Source organism: Camelus ferus, chromosome 6 (assembly GCF_009834535.1).
Source record: "Camelus ferus isolate YT-003-E chromosome 6, BCGSAC_Cfer_1.0, whole genome shotgun sequence".
NCBI lineage: Eukaryota > Metazoa > Chordata > Mammalia > Artiodactyla > Camelidae > Camelus > Camelus ferus.
In genome coordinates, this window is record NC_045701.1 from 38,148,682 (window position 1) to 38,172,284 (window position 23,603).

Sequence of the window (23,603 nt, forward strand, 5' to 3'; positions counted from 1 at the left end):
GTCTCTATTCTTGATTTTCTTCTGACAAAATAGTACTGGAATTCTGCAAGGGGGCGGTGAGGATAAAGAGAGTTGGTCTAATTGCATGGATTGTGAGTGAGTAAACCTAGGGATTTTCAGCTTGTTATACAGGCTTTCAACAAATCTCTGTATTTTTAGCTCCACACCTAACTGTCGCCTTCCATGGTACCTGATGCCACAAAGTCTTAAGCTCTCTTTGGCTCTCCCGGTACAATGAGCTTCTCTGCAGGTATTTAAGAGCAGTCCTCTGTCCTCCTGGGCCCATTGCTGCTGTTCCATCTGCTTCCTATCTTCTATGATATTGACAGCATTTGTTGGTTATTCTCTTCTCTCCCATTTTCTTTTTCCTTGTGGGTTTATAACTTTTATATTTTCTTTTCCCATTTTAGTGAGAGCAGATAAATAAGTGTGTTCAGCTAGATTTGTTTAACTGGAGATGTAGCTAAATAAGTATTGCATTTAAAAATTGTGGAGTTGACTTAAGATTCCTGGATGCTTGTAGTAGCAACCAAACTCTGTCAATTAGCAGAACTTATCACTAACTACTGATTTATTTGTAAATCAGTGTAGTATTGTGTTTTAGGTTCTTAGATATCTATTTTGATTTTTCCTCTACATGCTTTTTAAAAATAAACTTTTAGAATAATTTTAGATTACAGAAAAGTTGTTAAGATTGTACAGAAGGTTTTCATATACCCCACATTCACTTTTCCTTACTATAAATATCTTACCTTAATGTGTTAACATTTGTCACAGTTAATGAACCAGTATTGACACATTATTATTAGTTAAAGTTCATACTATATTCAGGTCTCAAGTTTTTTTTAACCTACTGTCCTTTCCCTGTTCCAGGATCCTAATTAGGATACCACATTACATTTAATCAACATGTGTCATTAGAGTTTTCTTGGGTGTGATAGTTTCTCACACCTTCCTTGCTTTTGATGACCTTGACGATTTTGAGGAGTACTGATTGGGTATTTTATAGAATGTCCCTCAGCTGGGATTTCTGATGTTTTGCTCATGACTAGGACTAGGGTTATGGCTTTTGGGAAGGAAGATCACAGAGGTAAAGTGCCATTTTCATTGCATCATATCAAGGGTCCTGTAATATTGCAATGTCATTCTGAATCTAACCACCTGGAGTTAGCACAGACTCCAGATTAAGGGCACAGTCCCCAACAAGACTGCCCATGCTTCAGATGCCAGTTGCAAGTTTGGGGTTACCCTGGCCACCTACACTTCTGACCAAATGGCTACAAACTCGTGGATTCCCACAAGCCCCTCAGGTTTGTAAGTTTACTACAAGAACTCACACACCTCAGGCAAGAATTGTACTTATCATTACAGCTTTATTATAAAGGATATAATTCAGGACTGGCCAAGTGAAAAGGCACATAGGGGGAAAAGACACGGAGCTTCCCTGTTCTCTCCCCATGGAATTAGGGTGCATCACCCTCCTGGTACATCATGTGCTCACCAACCAGGAAGCTCCTCTGAGCTTTTATATTGGGACATGATTGAATCACTGACCATGTGATTGAACTCAATTTCTAGTATACCTCCCCTCCATGGACGGGGTCCGGCGGGCTCAAAGCCCCAACCCTCTAATCACATGGTTGCTCTCTCTGGCAGGGCCAGCTTCCATCCTAAATTCTCTTATTAGCATAAACTCAGGTAAGGTCCAAGGGACTCATGAATGACAAAGACACTCCTACCACATAGGAAATTCCAAGGATTTAGTCTTGCTCCCAGGAACCAGGGATAAAGTCCAGTTAAGTTCTTTATTAAATAACAGGTGCCTACTGTCAGCATGGCCTCACTGTTGGTGCTGACCTTGAGCATGTGGCTGAAGTAGTGTTTGTCTCTTCTCTACTGAAGTTTCTTTCCCTCTACCCTTTTCATACTGTACTCTTTTATTGGAGAATGACATTACTTACATTCTTTTGAATCATTTTTGTTTTCTCCTGACTCCTTGTTTTAACTTTATTTTTGGAAATCCTATTACTAGTCAGTGCTCATTCCCATTTAGACTTGGGTGGGATTACCAAGATCTAGAAGCTCTAAATCAGAACCTGCCTATACTCTTGCACAGAAGATAAAAACACAGAAGATAAAAATAGAGCTTTAAGTAAAAATTGCAGTTGCAAAGACCGCCAAGTGTTTCTTTTTTGATAACACTCAGAATACTTGAAGGGATAGAATTATCTCATGTGAGATAGAGAAGTGCAGCTCGGAGAACTGTAGGAAGCTTTAGAAAAGAGCAAGAGAAACTATGATTTTGACGTCATATTTTCATCTCAATTTTTATTTTGGAAATTTAACACTGGAATTCTGTCTTTCAAAGGCCTGGGATATCTTTTTTTCTTACCAGCATTTTATTATAAAAAATTCAAACATATAGCGAAGTTGGAAGAATTTTACAGTGAAATCTATTCATACCACCTAGATTTACTATTAACTTTTTTAAAAAAGTCTTTATTTTTCTTAATGGAGACACTGGGGATTGAACCCAGGACCTCATGCACAACAAGCATGTGCACTACCACTGAGCTATACCCCTCACCCTACTGTTAACTTTTTACTGTTCTTGTTCTATCATATATTCATCTGTTTATCCCTTTAGCCATCTATTAACCCATCTAATTTTCTGATGCATTTTAAAGTTAATTGCAGGTATCAGTATACTTCTCCCCAAATACTCCACTCAGTCTGTGTATCAATAACTAGAGTTCAATACCATTTTTAAAATGTGAAATTTACATGTGATGAAATGTGCAAATCTTAAGTGTATGTTCACTGAGTTTTACCTATATGCATGGGTAGCCCAAACCACGAAGACAATATGGAACGTTACCATCACTCCAGAAAAGTTCCCTCATGCCCTTTTCCAAATAATCCCTGCCTTCACCTCCTCCTCTGGAATCACTGTTCTAATTTTTACTTTACCATAGATTAGTTTTGCCTGTTCTAGAATTTAATGTAAATGGAATCATACACTATGTACTTTCACATGTAAGGTTTCTTTCACTAGCATAATCTTTTTGAGATTTATCTATGTTGTTGTATGTTTGTTCCTTATCATTGCCTGTTACAAATACACAACAATGTAAAAATCCATTCTTCTATTTATGTACCTCTGAGCTATTTCCAATTTGGATCTATTATGAATAAAGCTGTTAAGATACACTTGCATTCAAGTCTTCAAGGAAAAAATGTTTTTTATTTCTCTTAGGTAAATGCCTAAGAGTGGAATTACTGGGTCAAAGTGTAGGTGTATATTTACGCTTTCAAACGCCAGACTCTTTTCCAAAGTGGTTATATCATTTTACATTTCCACCAATAGTGTAAAAAAGTTTCAGTCACATTAAAACCTTGTCAGTGTTTGGGTTTGTCATTCTTTTAAATTTTAGCCATTCTAGTGGGTATGCTGTAACTGATTTACCATTGTAATTTTGTGTTTCCTTGTTGACTAATAATGTTGAATAGTTTTTTCATGTACTTATTGGCTGTTCATGTATCTTTACTGTTATGAAACATATTTTCAAACCTTTTGTCTATTTTTCAACTGGATTGTCTTTTTATTGTGAGTAGTGGTTTTTTTTTTTTTACAGTCTAGATCAGTGCTATACCACATAATTTTCTGTATAGTCTAATATATTAATTGTGAAATGTGGCTAGTGCAAATGAGAAAGTATTTTAATTGTATTTAATTTTAATTAGTTTAAATTAAAGTAGCTACACTGGCTAATGGCTACCATACTGGACACTGCAGTTCTAGATACCAGTCCTTTTCAGATACGTGTTTCATGAATATCTTCTCCTAATCTGTAGCTAGCCTATTTATTTTCTTAGTGATGTCTTTTGATGAGCAGAAGTTTTAAATTTTGATCAAGCTTAATTTTTCAACTTTTTCCTTAATGGTTATTGTGTTCTATGACCTGAGAAACTTTTGAATACTCCTAAGTCATGATTTTTATGTGTGGGTTTATTATCCACCTTGATAGTGTTTGGTGGGAATCAGGGTTATTTGAGTATCATTGTTAAAAAGACTTTACTGATTGGATGCTTTGACACCTTTTCAAAAAACAAAAAACTGTATAAGTGTGGATATGTTTCTATTCTCTCTATTCTTTTTCATTGATCTATTTATTGAACTTCATGCCCTTACTACACTGTTTTGATTACTATAGTTTTGTTGGAAGTCGTTAAAGTCAGAAATCCTCCAATTTTGTTCTTTTTCAAGATTGTTATGAGTATTTTAGTTCTTTTGAATTGCTATATAAATTTTAGAGTCAGCTTGGTAATTGTTGGGATTGTGACTGTTATTTTGTTAAATCTATAGATTGTAGACATGATGAAAGAAATGTTTGATATTTTTCATCTGAAATTTTTAGGAATGAGTGTCTAAATAGGTTGATGTATTTTAATACTTTGTCAACAAAGAAAACAGGGTCTTCTATGACTCAGGTCAGAAGAGAACCTATAATAGTCTGTTTCTTCCATTTTGTATTATTTACTCAGAAGGGACTTTGGACCGTAATTTCCTTGGCAGAATCTGAGTTTAGAATTGCAGACTCTTTGGAGCATGAAAAGTCAAGAATCTAGGTTCCAAATGATGGAATAGAAACCATTTCCAAGATGAACTAATGATGCTAAATGTGAAAAATCCATGTATTATTCTTTGGTTAATGTCCTATTTAAGGAAAGCAATAAACCTGGTGATTTTTCTGCTCTGCAGCATCTCTAAACTATTTTGCCTTGTCTTTTCTCAAAATTATTTTAGGAAAAGTGAAGCTACACAACTTTGTTCTCTTCAATTTTTATTTTAATTCACTATGAGCTTAGAATATAAATCTACAGATCGTTTACTTTAATTTCTTCATGTTGCAAATGAAGAAATAGGGTTAAGTGATTTGTTCAAGATCACATAGCTAGTTAGTAGCAGAGTCCTGACAATATTCTAGGCTTTCCAACCTCTCTACTCCACTGATATTTCCACAATGCCTTGCTGTCATAGTAGCTAACCAGTGAGTAACTCCTGAGCCCCTACAGTGTGCCTAGCACTGGGCTATGTATAGATGATATAAATTATCATTATGATTTAGCTGTGCTCCTCAAATACCATAGAGTCCTGTGTAAGAGACGACACAATTAGAAAACAGTAAAAAGCAATATGTAATTATGTTCCAAGTTAGGTAGAATTTAGAATACAGTGCTATGAATACATATAGGAGTAATATTGCACCTCATTTTGAATAAACCTGGATATGTTATGGCAATATTGAACTATAATTGAAAGCAGGTTGTACAAGAGAGACCTGAAACAGGCTAGCTTTGTTAAATGTAGAAAATGAATACAATCAAACTGCACCTTAAATTCATGCTCTGTTAAATAAAATTTTAACAACTGTTAAAGAAGGTGAAGATTGATATTTGATGAAATTATCAGAGAAGGCTTTATGGACGAAATAGGGTTTGAGACATAATTTCAAGAATTGATGGAATTACAAAAGGTGAATGGGATTATAAACTATTATAATTGGGATACAAACAATATTTTAATGAAAATTTAAGTACATTATAAATTAAAATGTAATTTCAATGCAGTTCAAGAGAGGGCCATTAAATATGTTTATGGGCTTCTGAAATAAATTACTTTTAACTAAAGCTAATGAAGTCTAAATTTACATAAGAAGATTCAAGTTGAAAATGCCTACTGAATTAAGTAGGAATTCAGATTTCCTCCTGCAGAGGTGGTGCTCTTTTGCCCAAGTGCTTCTTCAAAGGATACCTGGTTCAAAAATAATGTTGTTTTTTCAACAGTATTCCTTAAAGGTAATGAGAGACCTGTATTTCCATTTTGCTTTCAACGATTTGCCCTAAAACAAATTTAACTTCTCTGACTCTGCATTTCCTCATTTCAAAATGGAATTAATAATAACTTTACTGTTAACCTCATGGAAGTTGTGAAACTTGAACAGGATAATGTGTGTGAAAATGCTTTGGAATCTTTCAGATAGAAGATTCAGTAACTAATAACAATTGTACAGATTATGGTCTAATGGAGATTCTATGAAGATATTTTTAGGGATCAATACTATAGGATTCTCTATAGCATTGATTTGAGTTGTCTCCGAAGATTCTAATAAGCACTACATGTTATATTTTTTCTGGGGTATAGATAACTATATATGTATGCAGTAGGATTAGTGGGATGTTTCATATGTACTGAATCATCTCTCATCAACTGGGCTGATTTATATCTATGCAGGTAGCTGTTATTTTAGAGTGTCATGGGGAAATTCTCGGTTGTATTACTTTTCATTTATACGTTATATGCAAAAAATTGCTTTCTTCCTACTTGTATCCAGATTAATTATATTACTGAAAAATGATGATGAGCTGCTAATGCAGACAGAATGGTGCTGCAACTCTAGTTTCTCAGATAATGGAAGACTATCACTGAGAGGAGAACAGAATTGTAGAACAGTAACACTGTATAATTTTTCTTTCACTGAGAAGTGAGTTCAGTTGTTACTAAGAAAAGCAGAACTTGGTTGGTCAGGCACAGAGTCTTCAGTTCATTGCCTCCATGTCCCTATTCTTTAGCATCTAATATTATAATATTATTTTATGGGGTTTGATAATTAATATTATAAAAATTAATAAATTATTAGTATTTAAATAATAACATCTAACTCTCAACAAAGGTTCAAAATATACAAAGGATTTAATTTCTTAACAAAATATGCATAGTTTTCATATGGCAAAATAGAATTGCCCTTTTATGTCAGTTATATTTCAATTAAAAAAAAATAATTGCCTATAAGAAACTATACCTTGACTGTATTCTTACTGAAACCTGGATTACTGAGTAGTATTATGCTGCACAACCAATTACCATGACCTTAGTGGCTTAAAACAACACATTTATTACATTATCTCATGGTTTCAGTGGGGTCAGAATTCTGGGCACAATGTAACTGAGTCCTTTGTTTTGTGATCTCTCACAAGGCTGCAATCAAGGGGTCAGCCAGGGCTTGAGTCTTATTTGAAAGGTCAGCTGGGAAGGATCTTATGTGGTTGTTGGCAGAATTCAGTTCCTTGCAGGCTGTTGGACTGAGAACCTCAGTTCTTTGCTGGCTGTCAGCCATTCCTTGCCACATGGCCTTCTCCATAGACAATTCACAACATGGCAGCTTGCTTCATCAAATCTAGCCAGGAGGTCTCCTAGAAAGACAGAAGTTACAATCTTATGTAATGTATTCACAGAAGTGACATCCTATCACCTTTGTTGTATTCTGTTGGTTAGAACAGTTTCAGGTCTTGCTCCCACTCAAGGGCAGGGGATTATATAAGGCTGCGAATTCCAAGAGACAAGAATCATTTTGGGCTATCTTAGAGTCTGTTGGAAAAGAACTGATTAATTTGACATGTGAGATAAGCTGTAAAGAGAGATGCCCACTACGAAACTGTATTCAATTAATTTTATAATCCAGAAGGAATCCATGGGAATGGTATAATAGAATTTTCCAATTAGAAATACAGTATCACAAACAAACAAATGTTAACTACTAAGCACATTATTTTCTCTAACATTCTTACTGCTCTTTCTCCAGTGCTGTCAGCTGTGAAATAAGATAGCTTACATCAGACCCTGGAAAAGTGGTAAAGAGCTGCACTTCAGAAAAATATTAGAGAAAACTACAATCCCACATATATATGCATTTTATCAGCAAATGGTGTTCATTTTATTGTATTGATAAATGGTATCTATTTAAAATGGCATTCTCAACAGCACATGCCAGAATGTTCCCCTACAAAAATAGCTTGAGTTAAATAAAATAGTAATTATTGGACATGATTAGAAAATCACAAAAGAGAATCAATCTGGCATTAATGTAATAAGATTATTGACTTTGGTAATTGACAAAACTTCATCAGGTAATTAAAAGAGCTCTTTGTATTCCTAGCAAGTCAAAACACCAGCTATTAAACAATTTAGAACAGTTATGCACCAGATGAACATTTTTCGTGTAAAAACATTTTAATCTGTTTTGAAGACTAGTAAAGACAGGAAAAGCCTAAAATGGGAGAGATTTAATCATCACTTCAATAGTGTTTGGATTGCTGAGTTATGGTTAGTGGATGGCCTTAATAGGATTGAGAATAAATTCATTAGAACTAATGGATGGTCAGGAAAATCCTATTTTTATTTTTAAGCTGTAGAGGATGCCATGGAAAATGGACTCAAATACTGCCTGTGAGTTTTGTTGTTATGGACTGGAACACTTCATGCAGCTTAAGAGTTGTATGGAAGGTTGAAGACAAAGGTAACTTCATGCGTTTAAGTTTGCCAGTCTATCTTAGAGCAAATTGATATTATAACCCCTTGTATTGGTATTTCTGCCGTATCGTTGTAAATTAGAGTATAGATGTATTTTGAGAGATTATAGTGATTTGGGAAGAGTTCTTCACTTATATACATGGATAGAATAAATTTTGTGCCTGCAATATTTATGATATATCATGTATAACATCTATAGTTAATAGTATGTATAGTTAATAAATCCTGAGTAGGAAAGGTTAATAAATGAATTGACAAGCTTGCTACCACAATGCCAAGTAGACTAAGATATGTAAGCCACATGATTATAGAGGATATTCTCACATTGTGGTAGCAGCTTAAAACAGACAAAATTCTACATTATCTCCTTTTTCCTGAGGAAAATAGAACTTCATATTAGCTAAAGTGTAGGTTTGGTATCTTGATGGGGCTCTGCTTTGTCATTGTCCTTGGGATGTTCTCTAAACTGCACAGGAAAATTCTCTTCTGAATACAGAATGAAGTAAGGGTTTTAGCAAAATCTTGTAGAAACTTATGTCTTCTCATCTCTAGCATAGAAATTAAGTGTTGGAAGGATTTGGCTGAAAAAAAATACAGGTTTGGTATGTGGAGAAAATGAAACAAAAAGCAAAAGCATGGGAGTACTAAGGCCCTTGTGGGTAGCAAGTATTTGCCTGAGGTGACAAGCACTTTTTCAAAATCTGATAATGTGGCTTCTGTTTCAGGATAGGATCTTCTTTGAAGCTTTAAGCATTAAATAGAGACTATATTCAGTTATAATATGAGCCCTTTACCTTTGTCCAAGGATTCAGTTCAATCTTATAAACCAGAAATTCAAATGTCAAATCACCCATGATTTATCCAGCTTTGGACATTGGCATTTAGAAACCCATTGTGTCTCATTCTAGAGGGGGGTTTTTAGTCATTTGCAGGCATATTCTCAGCTTATCCAGTCTAAGAATATACAGGTATCCCCCTTCTTTATAAAAGTTTGCTTTATGCTTCTCTGCTTTTATGAGAGACCTACATAAGTACCTATTTTTGCTAAGTGAAAAAAACCTATAAAGGATTTTTGCTTTTATGGAAAAAAGGTGAAAAGTGAAAATAGCATTCAGCATTTGTTTTGCAGCAAGTAGCTATACAGGCAGTGCCCCTCCAGCCCCAGCAGCGAGAGTGGTTCCCCAGGCTCCTTCCCTGGGAACTACCCTCAGCATCTCAGCGTCACATTGCCATAGCTTTGAACTGTTTCTGTGAGCATCTGTACTTTCTTTTGATTTATGTTGTGCTTCCATTAGTAATATGTGTCCCAAGGTAATTAGTTCTTTGCCTTACACCATTTCAGCTTACAAAAGGTTTCATAGAACGTTCTACTTTCAGATAGTGGAGGAAACTTGTCCATACATTTGCTTTGTGTAATTAAAAAAAATAAGAACGAGAAGCTTCTTTGGCAGGACGACTTTATGTGAGCTAAGGTATTGAAAAGCCAACAAAGTCTTTGATATGGGAAAATCCACAAATTTTCTAGACCAGGTTTCCTACAGAGAGACTGGCTCATTGGGAAGCTCTTCGCCTGAGCAGAATTACTCTATATTTTAATGTTAACATTTATATTAGATGTAGATAAAAGCCAGTTTCATGCTTAGTCATGAGCAGAGAGGTCTGCAAATAAATCACACTATGGGGCAAAGTAGGGTCAATTAATGTGGTTGTCATTTAGACAAGTCTCTAGATGGGATGAGGTGTTCATTTCACTGAGCCCTTTGGACAGGATGAAAGATTCAGTTGGGGACAATAACCTCAAACTGAAGAACTAGCACTAGTTATTGAGCTTTATTTAGAATAGTCAGCAGAGACTGGAAACTGTCCACAACACCCTATTTTTCCTTAATGAGTTGAACAAAGGAGTGAAACACTTTGGCAGTCCCTGAGGCTCATGGGCAGGGAATAAGGCAGGCTTCTCATTTGTGTGGGTATCTGAACTTTTAGTGAGTCCTTGATTAACCTGAGGAGGATATATACATATATATAAATTTTTTTTTTTTGAGGGAGGGTAATCTAGCAGGTACAAATACTTCTTTTCTAGAAAACAATACAGATATTACCCTATACATAGGGAACATTCAAAAGAATCCTTTGTTTTGATCAGTATTTGTAAATTTCTCTCAGGGTGGTAGAAACTTAATCTTAAGTATAGATTCCACCAGGGTTGTGCCTATGTGGCGTCCAGATGTAGACATCTGGATGGTTGTGAATTTAATCCTCAAGGTCTTTATCTATCCATACCAGCATCCACTGAGATGCCACGTACTTAACCATGCAGATTGTTGCCAAGTCTTACCATTTTCTTGACCTTAAGCCCTCTTTAAGGATCAGCTTTCTCTCAGCCACTCCTGTGGCTCTTTTTAAGGGACAAATGCTATGAGGCTCCCTCAGAGTGGCTGCCTCAGACTGTCTGCCTAAACACAACACTCAGCCACTTTTATTCTGTGCACTGAGCTCTATCTGGGAATGGGGGCATTGATTTTCTTATTCTCACATCCCCCAAACTGATTTGGGCCTCTATTGTTTCCCTTCCTCACTGGGGCTGAATCTTGGGTGAACAGGGAAGAGGTAGTCAAAGTGTATGGGGTTCCTTCTTAGGAGTTGTACTAGGCACAGATTATTTTAGCTTCAAATAAAAGAAAGCATAAACAGCAGTGGTTTTAACAATTAATTATCTCACACAAAAAGAAGTCTGGAGACACAGGCCAGGACTGGCATAGTGGCTTAACTATATCACCAGGAATTCATCTTCCTGCCATACTTCCACTTCATTACTCTCAGCTGTTTTTTAAGTTCTTGGAGAAAGAATATGATTGGTCCAATTTTGGTTATATATCAATCTTTAGTCCAATTTGTGACCATGGGGATTGGGTCAAATGACTCAGCAGTTTTCAGGAGCTAAGGGAGAATGCTCGTTTGAGAAGGGACCATGGGTTTGTGTGTGTGTGTGCGTGCGTGGCAGTGGTTTTTGGAGAAGAAACAATGGCCAGCTCTACTATTCTCTTGGTGTCCTAATCTGCTGAAAGGTAAATCAAAAGAACAATTCACTTCATCCTACAAACATTCGTCTCACTTGTTCCTCCCCTCATGCTCTCTCTCAGAGAGTGTCAGTATCATTCATCTAGTTGCTCACTTCATAAACCTCTATATAACCAATAAGCGTCAAGATAGCTAACATTTATTGAATATGTGTACTATGTGATAGGTATTCTGTCCACATTATTTTGAATGCTACCTCATAACAACTGTACAAGTAGGTATTATGTATTTTATAGATAAGCAAAGTAAAATTGAGAGATAAGTCAAGCTTTAAACATCTCTTCTGGATTACTGCAGTAACCTCCTGCCTCTCTCTCCTGATCTTGCCCTCTCATCCATTTTCTGTCTGGCAGTCATAGTGGTATTTCTGAAACAGAAATCTGATCATGTTACTCTCCTGCTTAAAACCCTTCTACGGTTCCCTCAGGATAAAGTCCAAATTCCTTTGCATGATGTATAAAGCTTTTCATGATCCAGGCAACCTTCACTTTACCAATCTCTTCAGTCTTGCACCTCACATTCTGTCCTCAAGACACACAGATTATTTGCAGTTTTTAATAGTTCATTTCTTACCTCTGCACGATAAACAACTCTAGCCATTCTCCCTGCTGACTCCTACACATTATCCACACTCAGGATTCAGCTTTGATGTTATCCTATCCAGAAGCCTCCCTTATTGAATTCAGTGCCCGCCTCTCCTTTATACTTTTGTATCATTCAGTGCTTTTCTTCTATATTTATCACACCATACTAATTGTTTGTTAGCTTATTCTGTCTCTTGCACTGGATTATAAAGTCTTTGAGTAGAAAGATTATGTCTGGTTTAGTGTTGAAAATCCTAAAATTAGGGTAGTGCTTGGTGCATAGTAGTTGCTCTATAAATATTTGTTAAATGAATGAATCTTTGGTAGTAGTCTGGAAGAACTTGCAAAGCTACCTGGAGAAAGATATTCAGCATTTCTTGTTTAGTGAAATGGATCATTCTGACAGCTATTCCCCTTAGCCCTATTCTTTTGGCTTTTATTTTATAAAAATTGAGCAGATACAAATGTAAAAATTGATAAAATTAACTGTGAAAACATATCACAAAATAAAATTAGAAAGTGATATAAAACAGTAAGCTAAGAGTGTCAGACCTAGTGTAAGATAAAGCTGAATGAAGTAATAAGGTTGTGAGATTAGGGGAGAAAAAGCAAGGAATTGAACTTTTCTCAGAGCTTATTACTAAATTGAACATCCTTTGCTGATAATATCTCATTTAATTCTTTCACTAATCCTTTGAGGTTGCTATGTTATGCCTGTACTGAAGCTAAGGAAATAAAAGATCAGATTAGAGTAAAATAAACTGAATGATTATACAACAGACTCTCTACAGATAAGAAGCAAATAAATGAAAATCAACCATAGAAAATATTGTGGAGAATATGTGAGGGCAAACCACCCTATATCCTAAATGATCCTTTTGCTGGGCCTGGGTTCCTGTATCAGCTTTCCATGTTCCTCTCCTAAAGCGATTTCTTTCATTCTCATCTGCTTTGAATGTAGGGATACTTCCTTCCTTTTACCAGGATGAATTCCACCCTCTCCTTCAAGCTTTGTTTCACTTAAGTTGCTTCTTGAATGAATTTTACTTCATTAGACCTGCTTTCTGATTAAGCTAAACTTTTAACGAGCCCAGCAAAACACCCTTACTTCTCTTTCAGGGAATTGTCAGCAACACAGCAGTAAATATCAACACAAAGGGGACTACTACTGTAGATTTCTCAGGGAAAAAAACAAAAAAGATAAAATACTTAACAGCGGCAGTGTTTAAGTGACTATATTCTGCGCAGTGAGAACACCTGGAGTCATTTTTAACTTCCACTCTTTCCTACTGAGTCAGTTTTCTAAACTTTGTAAGTCTCAGTTTTCCTACCTATGAAAAGAGGATCCTAGTAAGAGGCTCCTACCTTACCTAGTCCAGGACTTCTGTGAGGACTAAATTACATGAGATACATGATAATGCTTCAGAAACATTTGGTAAAACGCTGTAAAATGTTTGTACCTGACTACAGACGAGACCAGGACAAGTTGTGTTCCTGGGCTGAAGAAAACTCAAAGGAGGCTGGCCAGTCACTAGGGAGAGGAAGCCGAGCGTTGCCACGCGACGTCATCACCCTGCGCCAGCCGCGACGGTCTCCGGATTGGGCTCGGAACAGCGTTCCGCGCCATGGGGGCTTTGCAGCGTTTGCTGCTTTTTGGTGGGGTGTCGCTTCGGGGCTGTGGTGGGGCTTGTACCCTGCTTGGGGGAAGCCGACTGTTGGTTTGTCGGCGCCAGGTCCGTGGTGCTGCAGGGCAGGGTGGGGCGGGCGGGTCGGAGATGCTGGGGCGGCAGGGCTGCGGGTGCTCTGTAATTGCTCCTTGCCAAGGACTCGCTTATGTCCCTCGTGGGCCCCCGCCCACTTGGCGGCTCAGTGAGACCTCGGTTGTCTGGACTTCCCCACTTTCCAGACAGACCCCCAGTAGGACCAGGCCGAGGAATAGAGAGACGTGAAACAGATGGTTAGAACAGGGTTGTATGACTTGCGCTTGTTTTCTTAGTTTGGTTTTTTAGAAAATAGGTAAAAGAAAAGGAAAACACGTGGAGGATTTCACTCCATAAAGAGGCATCTTATTTACTTGCAATTTTTTATGTCATTTTATCCTGGCAGATAAATTTCAACTTAAACAGTTTGTCTCTGCAATAGTGATCAGTAGCGGTAGGTAACACTAAAGGCCTAACTAGTGGAGGTGAGCAGAATTAGACTAGAAAAGAAAGCCTTCTTAATCACAGATTCTGAATTGTTTTTACTTTTACAGCATGATGATGGAGATGGCTTATTTAAAAAATTGTTTTCTTTCTTTCTTAAGTTATCTGGCGCTGAGAGTGAGACTCTAAAACAAAGAAGAACACAAATCATGTCCCGAGGACTTCCAAAGCAGAAACCAATAGAAGGTGTTAAACAAGTTATAGTTGTGGCTTCTGGAAAGGGTGGAGTTGGAAAGTCTACTACAGCAGGTATTATAGGATATTAATTCTGATCTTGATTAGGATCTTAAACTAACTGGCAAGTGCACAATACTAAGATTATAATTAAAAAAAAAAGTATTTGTTAAGTTCCTAATAGCTGGTTCCTTGGTATGAAGAGTTGGTAATGATTAGGAACTTAGATTTCGGAGTTAGGCAAAACTAGATACACAGCCAGGTCTTTGACTCCTTTACTGAGGAAGAGGTGGTCAGGTTGTCCATCAGATCTTCAGTTTACTTGACTGTAAAATGGCAGTGATGATAATTTTCATAGGGTGGTTATGCAAATTAAACAAGTAACCACTTAGCCCAGTGTCTCCTACATAGAAAGTGCTCAATATTTGGTTGCTTTTATTATTTTTAAAACATTTAAGAAGTTTGATACTATATTTATTTCTGGTTTTTGATGTTCTTTTCCAGTCTTTTCTGATGTACATATAGCTAAGTAGTTGCAGATAGCAGTAGCTGCATATAGCTGCAGAGTTGCAGTTGAGATTCTTTATATTATTGTGACCTTTTTTCATTTAATCAAAATATATTTTTCAGCATTTATAAAGTCAACATAGATCTAACATCTGAAAATGTTTTAATTATTTAAAATATCACCTAATCTTTATATCTTATATAGTAATGTCCTGGGGCAGAGAATTGTTTTTGATGGCTTTTAAAAACTGATTATAAATTTCATTATGACTGAAATGATGCTTTCAGAACCCATAAAAGAAGTGCCACCAGAAATAGAAAAGTTACTATCCAAGACTAATAACCAGATATTCCCAGATTTTTTCAAAAGAAACTTTGTATTTCTAAAAAGAAATTTTAGTGTAATAATATAAAAGGGTAACCTCCCTCCTCCCAATTCAACTCAACAGAGGTAACTTGTATTACTAATTTGGAGTCATAAATCTCTCAAGTATAATTGTTGCCTCATTTTAAATTTTCAATCATTTTTAATAGGAATGGCTACTAATTCAGGTCTTATCCAACCTGTCTTTTGCAATGACTATATAGTGACTATATAGTTTAATTATTATTAAAATGATTAGCTAGTAATTGTTCTTAATGAATTTATTCTGTATCATACACGTTTTTGCTTTCTTTCCTAAGGACCTAAAATCCACCTGTTTGATATTTTGTTTTTAAAATTTGGAAGCTCTTAGTTTTTGGTTCTAGAATCTACCTCTATTTGTGTTTTGAAAATTCAGGGTACATTTACCTGTTTTCAGTAGTGTGAATCCTTTTACATGCTCTATGGTTAAAGATGGAAGGTATTTTCAAGATAATAGCTGTAAGTTCTTTGGAGTTTGTGCAGTATAATTGGTTGGGTCTGTAGGCTAGCATTTATTTAAAATGAATTGTTTTGGTTGTGGGATCATCTATTATCATGGAATGTAATAACATTTAAATAGGAAAATATATGAGAAAATGTACAGAGTGTATCACATAGTGTGTGCTTCATTAAAATGTCCCTTCCTTGCTTTTTTTCTTTGTTAACATTATACCATCTGTCCCAAATAATTGGCCTATACTTTTTTCATAACAGCTCTGTCTGCATACATAAGTGTTAGAACTAGGTTATTTCTATGTAATTTAGTTGGTATTATATTTCTTTCCCTTATATGTACTTATTCCTGTTTCAAACTCTCTCAAAATACTTGCCTTTTGAATATGTATGTTAGAGATATTTTGGATTAGAATGATGACATTTGATTAATACAAACAGGCTCTGTGATTCTATTGTGTAAATGTAAAATGTAAAGCCCTAACATTAAAATGAGTTACTCTTTAAAAGTTTCTGCTTTAAAGTTGGATTATGTTATACCTGAAATTCAGAATTATGTTACAATTTATAAAATTTACTTTATTAAGTGCTATGCCCTAGGCTGAGTACTTTGCATATGGTATTTGATTTAATTCTCATAACAGTTATGAAATTGGAATTATCCTCATTTTATAGAGGGGGAAGCAGGTTTAGAGGTAGAATATTCTACTGAAGATTACAAAATAGAAAGTGGTGGAACTGAGATTTGAACCAGGTCTGCCTTGAAAGTTTATGCTCTTAGATACTTAAAGGAAACAATCTCAGGTATCATTTATAACATCATTCTGTAAGAAAGTATGGTCCACAGTATGAGGGTCTATTTATCAGTCTTGGCAATGTGTTACTTTTGGGCTTCTCTTTATTTCCCATGTAGCATCTCCCTATTGCTGGGCTAAAGGTGTCTTTGGGGGCTACTGCATTCCGCCTTTATGTCTTTGGGATTCACTAGCAATAGGCACTTTGGGGAACATGTTACCTTTTTCCATTCCCTCTGTACAGTGGCTCAGCCTTTCATATACATGAGTATTTGTGAGTTAGATGTTTTGAATTCCTGCGTTACCAGCATTTATTTTAAAAAGCAGTAGGATCATATCCATTTTTATTTATTAGAAAGTAGATAATTTTTCTGCCAAATATGTTTCTGAAAATAATTGAATGATAAAAACCGTTTAACATCATTTTTAAAACACTAAGTGGATTATTTAAACACAGTTTTGACAGATGATAAATTGATAACTTAAAATGTTAATTTTGGGTTAGGCATCTATGCTTATGTTGGAATGTTACTTTCTTTTTTGTCTTTTTTTACTTTCTGTATTCTCTCCATGTCTTTGTTTTTTATAATGGGGATATATTAAAATTTCTGTGCTTTGGTTATTACACCGCAAATATTAAAAGACAAAGTGAATTTTAGTAAAAGGAAAGTTACTAAATTTAATTACTTTTTTTGTTTCTTACAGTGAACCTTGCACTCGCCCTAGCAGCAAATGATTCGGTAGGTGTTTATTATTAGAAATATTAATTTATTAAAATGTTTTTTAAGGCAGTGTTAAAGAGCATACTGATGTTTTTCATTTAGCCTGTCAGGAGCTATATAGTGTAGCTTAGGCCGCTTGCATGTCTTTAAGGAACTCAAAAATCTGCCATAGGTACTGGTTACATTTCATAGCAACGAAAATGGAAGGGGACCACTGGTCAAGGGATTCAGGCAGCTGTTAGAGGCTAGAAAAGGCAAGGAAATAGATTCTTCCCTAGAGCCTCCAAAAGGTGTGTAATCCTGTCAGCACCTTAATTTTAGCTCATTGAAACCCCTTTTGAACTTCTGTGATAACTTCTTACAATAGAAGTAGGAAACTAGTACAGGAAGTCAGTTTTCTTAGTTCTTAAATTTCCAAAGATGTCTTTATTTTGCCTTCATATTTGGTCATTTTGACGAGATGTAGAATTCCAGGTTGAAAATAATTTCCTCTCTGAGCCTTGAAAACAATATTCGGTTTTCTTCTAGCATGCTAATGAGATGTCTGATACTAGTCTGATTCATACTGCTTTGCTGTAACCTGTGATTTTCCCCTTAAAGCTTTTTGAGTTTTCTGCATGTCTTTCAAGTTTAGAAATGTCAGAAATATGTGTCTGGTTGTTGGCTTTAAATTTTTTTACCTTTGGAAACTGGCCAAGTGGTACAAGGCTTGAGTCTTTTTCAGCTTAGGGAAAATTTATTCATTGATTAGTTTTTGTGATGTGTTTGTTCTTTCTCTAGAAACCTGTTAGGTGGATATTGACCCTTTATGCTTGTTAATTTTTCTCTCACATTCTCCATCTCTTTGTCTTTTGCTCTGTGTTTTGGAAGATGTCTTAGACTGTTTTCACACTGCTGTATTGGGTTGTAGTTGTTATTTAGCCCTTCTGACTTTTTTAAATTCAGAACTTATATTTTTTCCAGTGTTCCAGAACTTTTCCCCTTATTTTCCAATTGCTATCCCTATCCACTTAAAAAAATGGTTGTACCATTCGAGTCTCTCTGAGGACGCTAATTAGAATTGAATAAAATGTATTCCTTTTAATGATCTTTATTTACTTAGCATAATGATTCTTATAATGTGAAAAATCAGCATTGGTTGGGAACTTGTTAAACATACAAAGTCTTGAGCCCCACCCCAGATCTAGTCAATCGGAAACCCTAAAGGTAGAGTCCTATAGTCTGAGTTTTAAGCAGCCTTCTTCGTGCTTCTGATGCATGCTGAAGTTTGAGAGCCATCGATCTAGAGTTTTTTTAAACTCTAAAAGTTAATGGCCCTCTTTTTTGTTTTCTAGTCTGATTATATTTTTAATTTAGTTTTAAACTATTTTTTTCTCATTTCAGTGGGAATTTGGAAGAGGAGAGGTAATCGTGTATGTTTACACAGTCTTATTGAAGCAAAAGCCAGTAATACATTTTAAAAAATAATTTTTATTAGAGCGCTTAGTTACCTTGGAGAAGGGACCCCTATGTTAAAGAAGGGAGGAAACAGAATTCAATGGGTAGGAAGATAAATTAATTCATAGGTGTGAGGATCTTTTAATTTGGTTATTGTTTCAGCCAAAACTTCGAGTCTTAAGGCAATGTAAAGTAACCATGTAATAAACAATCAAAGGATGAAAAGAATAGTTAAAAAGAGGTTGATTCCTTCATGTTAGATGTTGCTAGTCTTGATGAGATAGTAGCTCAGAAATTTCTTTTTTCTGTTTTTTTTTTTTTTTTTCCTTTCTTTCATGGAGCCAGGATGAGGGCAGCTTCATCTTTAATGCTTTAGGTGTATGACGGGAAAATTGGCAACAAGAAAGGAAAAGACATAAGTCTTTCCTAGGGCCACTTTTTTAAAAAGCATTTAGTATCCTTAAGTGTTTTTAAACATGTTTATAAAATCTTCCTTAGGAAGGTCTTCAGTATTCTGTTATCCTGATGAAGGTGGTTTTGTTTTTCAGTACTTGATATTTTATAGCAAGGTTAGTGTAGAAATGAAAAAGAAGAAAGCCAGGAAATTTGAGCAGAGTGTTGTAGAACTCAAAGATAATCTGACATAATACAGTATTTTATGATTGGCTACTGTCTTGTCTTCTTTAATTGATTTATGCATACTTAAGAAAGATCAATTTTATATAGCTTATATACTTGATTAACAGTATATGATTAGGGAGTAGCATGTTTGTCTTAAACTGCAATCTGCCAGAGAACTGCCTGTGTATAGAAGAGAAGAGATATATTTGTTCTATGTGATTTATATATATCTGGCATAGTCTTGTACTCTGTATTTCCCTGCTTAAGGTTTCATTAATATTATACTTATTTAGAGGGCATGTTTGATCTTTAGGGGAAACTCAAAGTTCCTCCAACCCCCTCTTTTTGCCTGAGCTGATACAGATGGCTTAGGTCCAAGGACTCTGACTGGGACGTGGTACTAGAATATATTGCTTTATGGGCTTAAAAACTCCAGTTAGGATGGTGTCTTTGTAGCCTCTCTAATGATTCTTTCCCATGGAGTCTTAATTCCATGGAGCTCGTATTGTAAGAGGATTTTCTGACCTGCTTCCCCTGAGGCCAGCCACGTTCAAGACCTTGCTAACTCTTTTCTCCTGTCTTTTCCATGAGCTGGTGCTTGCCCCTTTTCGGCATTGGAGTGGGAAGGGTTAATAAGATTAGTTTGTAGGCCTAGAAAAACAGGACCAGGAAGTTACTCACTGTACTTTTAATGTTGACCTTAGTAATCTCTAAACTGGGTTATGTAACCCCCAGAGGAGTATGTATGCTAGTCCACTGGGATGTGGAAGGAAAAATTTTCTTTTTCATTTGTATTAATTTTTATCTTTTGAAATTTATGGTTTTTTTGTTATGCTTTATAATTTATACTAAATTAGTATAGTAGCTCTAATAAAATTATAAACAAATATATTAACATATATTGAGGATGTATGCTTAAACATTTTTTACTGATTGGGGTGCACAGTCAGAATAGTTTGGATATCACTGGCCTAGGCAGGAAGAATTTCTGGGCTGAATCATGCCAGTTCAAAAGAAGACAACTTTGTAGATGGAGGTAAAGTCCTTATGGGAATAGGATGTGAATTTTCCCTGCCTTTTCCTAGCCTTTTGTACTTTCCTTTGGGGATGTAGAAGGTGGTACTGCAGAGCAGAATTTGGGATGATGTCACGTATCATGCATCTAAATGTTATATCTTGTGGTATTTTGGAACTGGCTCGTGTTTGTTTGTGAGAGCCAATTGTTAAATTTTCAGGAATTTTGCAAAGCAGTTGATACCATGTTGTTAGCTTGAAATAGGCCATAGTGGGAGTTATTTACCATGGAAATTGGCAAATACTGAAAATCAGACTCCCCACCTCACCTTGAGCCAGTTGTTAAACATTTACTGACACACCACTGATCATAGATATTGACAATCATATAGCTGAGTTTTTCTTTTTTTCATCTTCTTAACCACCTTTATTGTGGATCTCATTCTTCTACAGTATAAATTTAATAAACAGTGAGAAGGGTACTGAAACTGGAAAGGGAAAGGGAAAGGTCACCAGGTACCATGATAAGCTCTGTGAGATTCCTAAGTCAATTTACTTCAATTCTTTTTAGTTCAGCAGACATTTACTGAGCACCTCTAACACTCATTGCCAGACACCCTGGGAATATAGAGAAAAGTAAACAAGCCTTTAGTAATGTTTTACTGTATGTATATATAATTATATAAGTGTATATATCTCTGTGTATATCTGTGTGTATGTGTGTGTGTGTGTTTTGGTGGTGTACAGCTGAATTAGGTTCAGTAATAGTTTCTTCTGTGAGTGAGAACATGTAAATTAAAGCCACACTTAATAAAGCTTTATTGTGCTTTATAACAGAGTAGACACACTGTGTACTCCTAAAGGTTTTATAATCTAGTGAAGACAAGAGGAAGATAAATATCTTAAAACGATGAGCTATAGTCAAGGTCAAATATAGAGAGATTCTGTCCAAGATGACTAGCTTTTACTTCAGAGAAAAGAAGTCTTTTTTCATAGAGCACTTCTGTGAACATAATTATATTTGCTTCTCACAGAAACTTGTAATGCAGTGCACTTAGGATTTACCAGTTTTACAGTCTTTATTGATTCTGCTGTATCCTTGCCACATTTCATCAGCCAGCAAATATCCTTTTTTTTGTCCCTGCAATATTTTTCCAATATGTATCTTTTATTTTTACTATTCCCACTCTAATTAAAGCTCACATTACTTCTTTTTGGCTCATTTTTTCCTTTATACCTCAAACAGTTATTGAGTGCTTACTTCATCCCGAAACACTTTGCTACTTTGGAGGCTACAAAAGTGAATGAGACACACAGCCCCTGCCTTTGAGGGACTCACAGACTAGCAGACCACTGCAGTGACCTCTTACCTGCCTGAGCTCAAATCCATTTAGTACATTATGCCAGATTACTCTTACTTAAGCACCATTGGAACCCCATTATTGCCGTGCTCAGAGTCGCTACTGAATGCCTTTGCTGGGACTCAAGATCCTCTGTGATCTGGCCCCTTTCAGGGTTTATCCTCAGCTCTTCCTATAAATGATCCCTGTGCCATGGACAGTCTGGGTTACTTGCCGTTGTCAGTTTGGGCTTAGGTATACTATGTTCTTGATAGCTTACAGCCTTTCTTCTCCATTTCTCCTGGAGTGTTCTCTACTCTTTCTTTAGCTTTATCTGTCCTATCCTCTAGGCTGCCAGGTATGGCCGTGCTGGTTATATCCTGTCCAGGGGTGCTTATCAAGGAGGTTGAGTGATGACAGAAATCCAGGCTACCCTCCTGTTCATGTGCACCTGCCGGCTGCTTTCTAATTCACACCTGGGCCCTGTATGAGCTAGCCTTGCCCTGAGGGGCAGCTTAGTGAAGCGCTCCCTGAATTCCTGCCAGGTGAGGGTCTTTTTTCCATCTTGTTGAAATCCATTAGCACTATTTATTTGTATTATTATTATGTGCCTGTACAGCATTCTGGTAATTTTTATAACAACCAATGATAAAACTAACATTTATTGAACATTTGTCATATGTCAAGCACTGTTCCTCATGACATGGTTCTTAATTCATTTACTCTTCATGGCAACCATGTGGGAATAGATGCTACTATGATTTCTGTTGTAGATAAAGGAGAACAAGCCCCTGGAGGCTTAATATTTTGCCCAAGGTCACCCAGGAAGTAAATGGCAGACCCAGGCTCGAATGCCTACCTAGATCCTGTGCTCTTAACCTACTTGGTATACTGCTGCTATGTTAGCTAGATTCTTAAGGATTAAGAACTGTTCTGTCTTCATCCTTGGCTATCCTTAGTAGCCAGCACAACGCTTTATGACTTAGGAAACACACAACAAATGTTTGCTACATGAATGAATTGAGGGCTGAGACAGGTTTCACAGTATGTAAGTAAAGTTTTGTTTTGCTTTGTTTTTTGCGGAGTGGTGTGTTGTTTGAGAAGTGTTGTGGCTAAGTGGTCTGCACACTCTTCTTTTCCTGCTTCATAAAAGATGATGTGCTCCAAGATTCTCATTTTATATTCTATCCAGTAATCTCATCTTTCCATTGCCCCAGGAACCACCCATGTGCCCTTGATTCCAAATGCATCACCAGCCTGGACATCTCTCCTGGGTGCCAGACCTGGCTGTCTCGTTTTCTGCTGTAGATGTCCGCTTGAGTGCTTTACAAGCATTCAAACTCGGCATGTGTAAAACCAAGCTGTTCTTTCCTGTAACTGTCTTTGTCCTGTGAGGGTCATGTGGTTCCCTCCCACCTCCAAATCAGTCACCTGCTCCTGCTGCTTCTACCACTCAAAGCTTTCTAAAATATGTCCTGTCATTTCTTTTCTTAATGCCACTGTCTTATTCTGACCCTTAGTATGGCTCTTTTGTGAGGTGACCCCTGCTCTCTTTTCTCTGCTCTGATGCTTTGAGGAAAGGACTAACGTTTCCCCATGTTCTTTTAAAGGGTTCATTCACTTGTTTAACTCCTATGCTAGTCTGTGAACCTTTTGGTGCTGGTAATCTTGGTCTTGTTCCTTTTTTATCCTCAGTGCCTAGTCTAGTGATGGTACATAGTAGGCTCTTTGTACATGTTGGTAATGATAGTGGAACATGTTAAGTGAAGAGTGGTTGTAAATATATATATATTTATGTAGTTCACATATGTGGCAGATTTTAAGTGTTGGATAAGCTGTCTAGTGTTTGTTCAGCACTAAATTATGCCTTTTTCACCCTGAGCAAATGAAATAAT

At 36.3% G+C, this 23,603-nt stretch overlaps 1 protein-coding gene and 1 non-coding gene across 2 annotated transcripts in view; one reads left to right on the forward strand and one right to left on the reverse strand.

The window, feature by feature from the left end:
* Positions 1–2,512: 2,512 nt before the first annotated feature.
* On the reverse strand, positions 2,513–2,584 carry TRNAN-GUU. Its single transcript has one exon. It is a non-coding gene; the product is annotated as a tRNA-Asn (tRNA).
* Positions 2,585–13,602: 11,018 nt separating this feature from the next.
* NUBPL (nucleotide binding protein like) overlaps positions 13,603–23,603 on the forward strand; it is a 176,800-nt gene continuing 166,799 nt past the window's right edge. Inside the window, exons 1-3 of the mRNA XM_006191266.3 lie at positions 13,603–13,769; positions 14,342–14,489; positions 17,280–17,314. Coding sequence (XP_006191328.1) covers positions 13,662–13,769; positions 14,342–14,489; positions 17,280–17,314 — 291 coding nt within the window. The 5' untranslated portion in view covers positions 13,603–13,661. The remainder of the gene's footprint in view (positions 13,770–14,341; positions 14,490–17,279; positions 17,315–23,603) is intronic.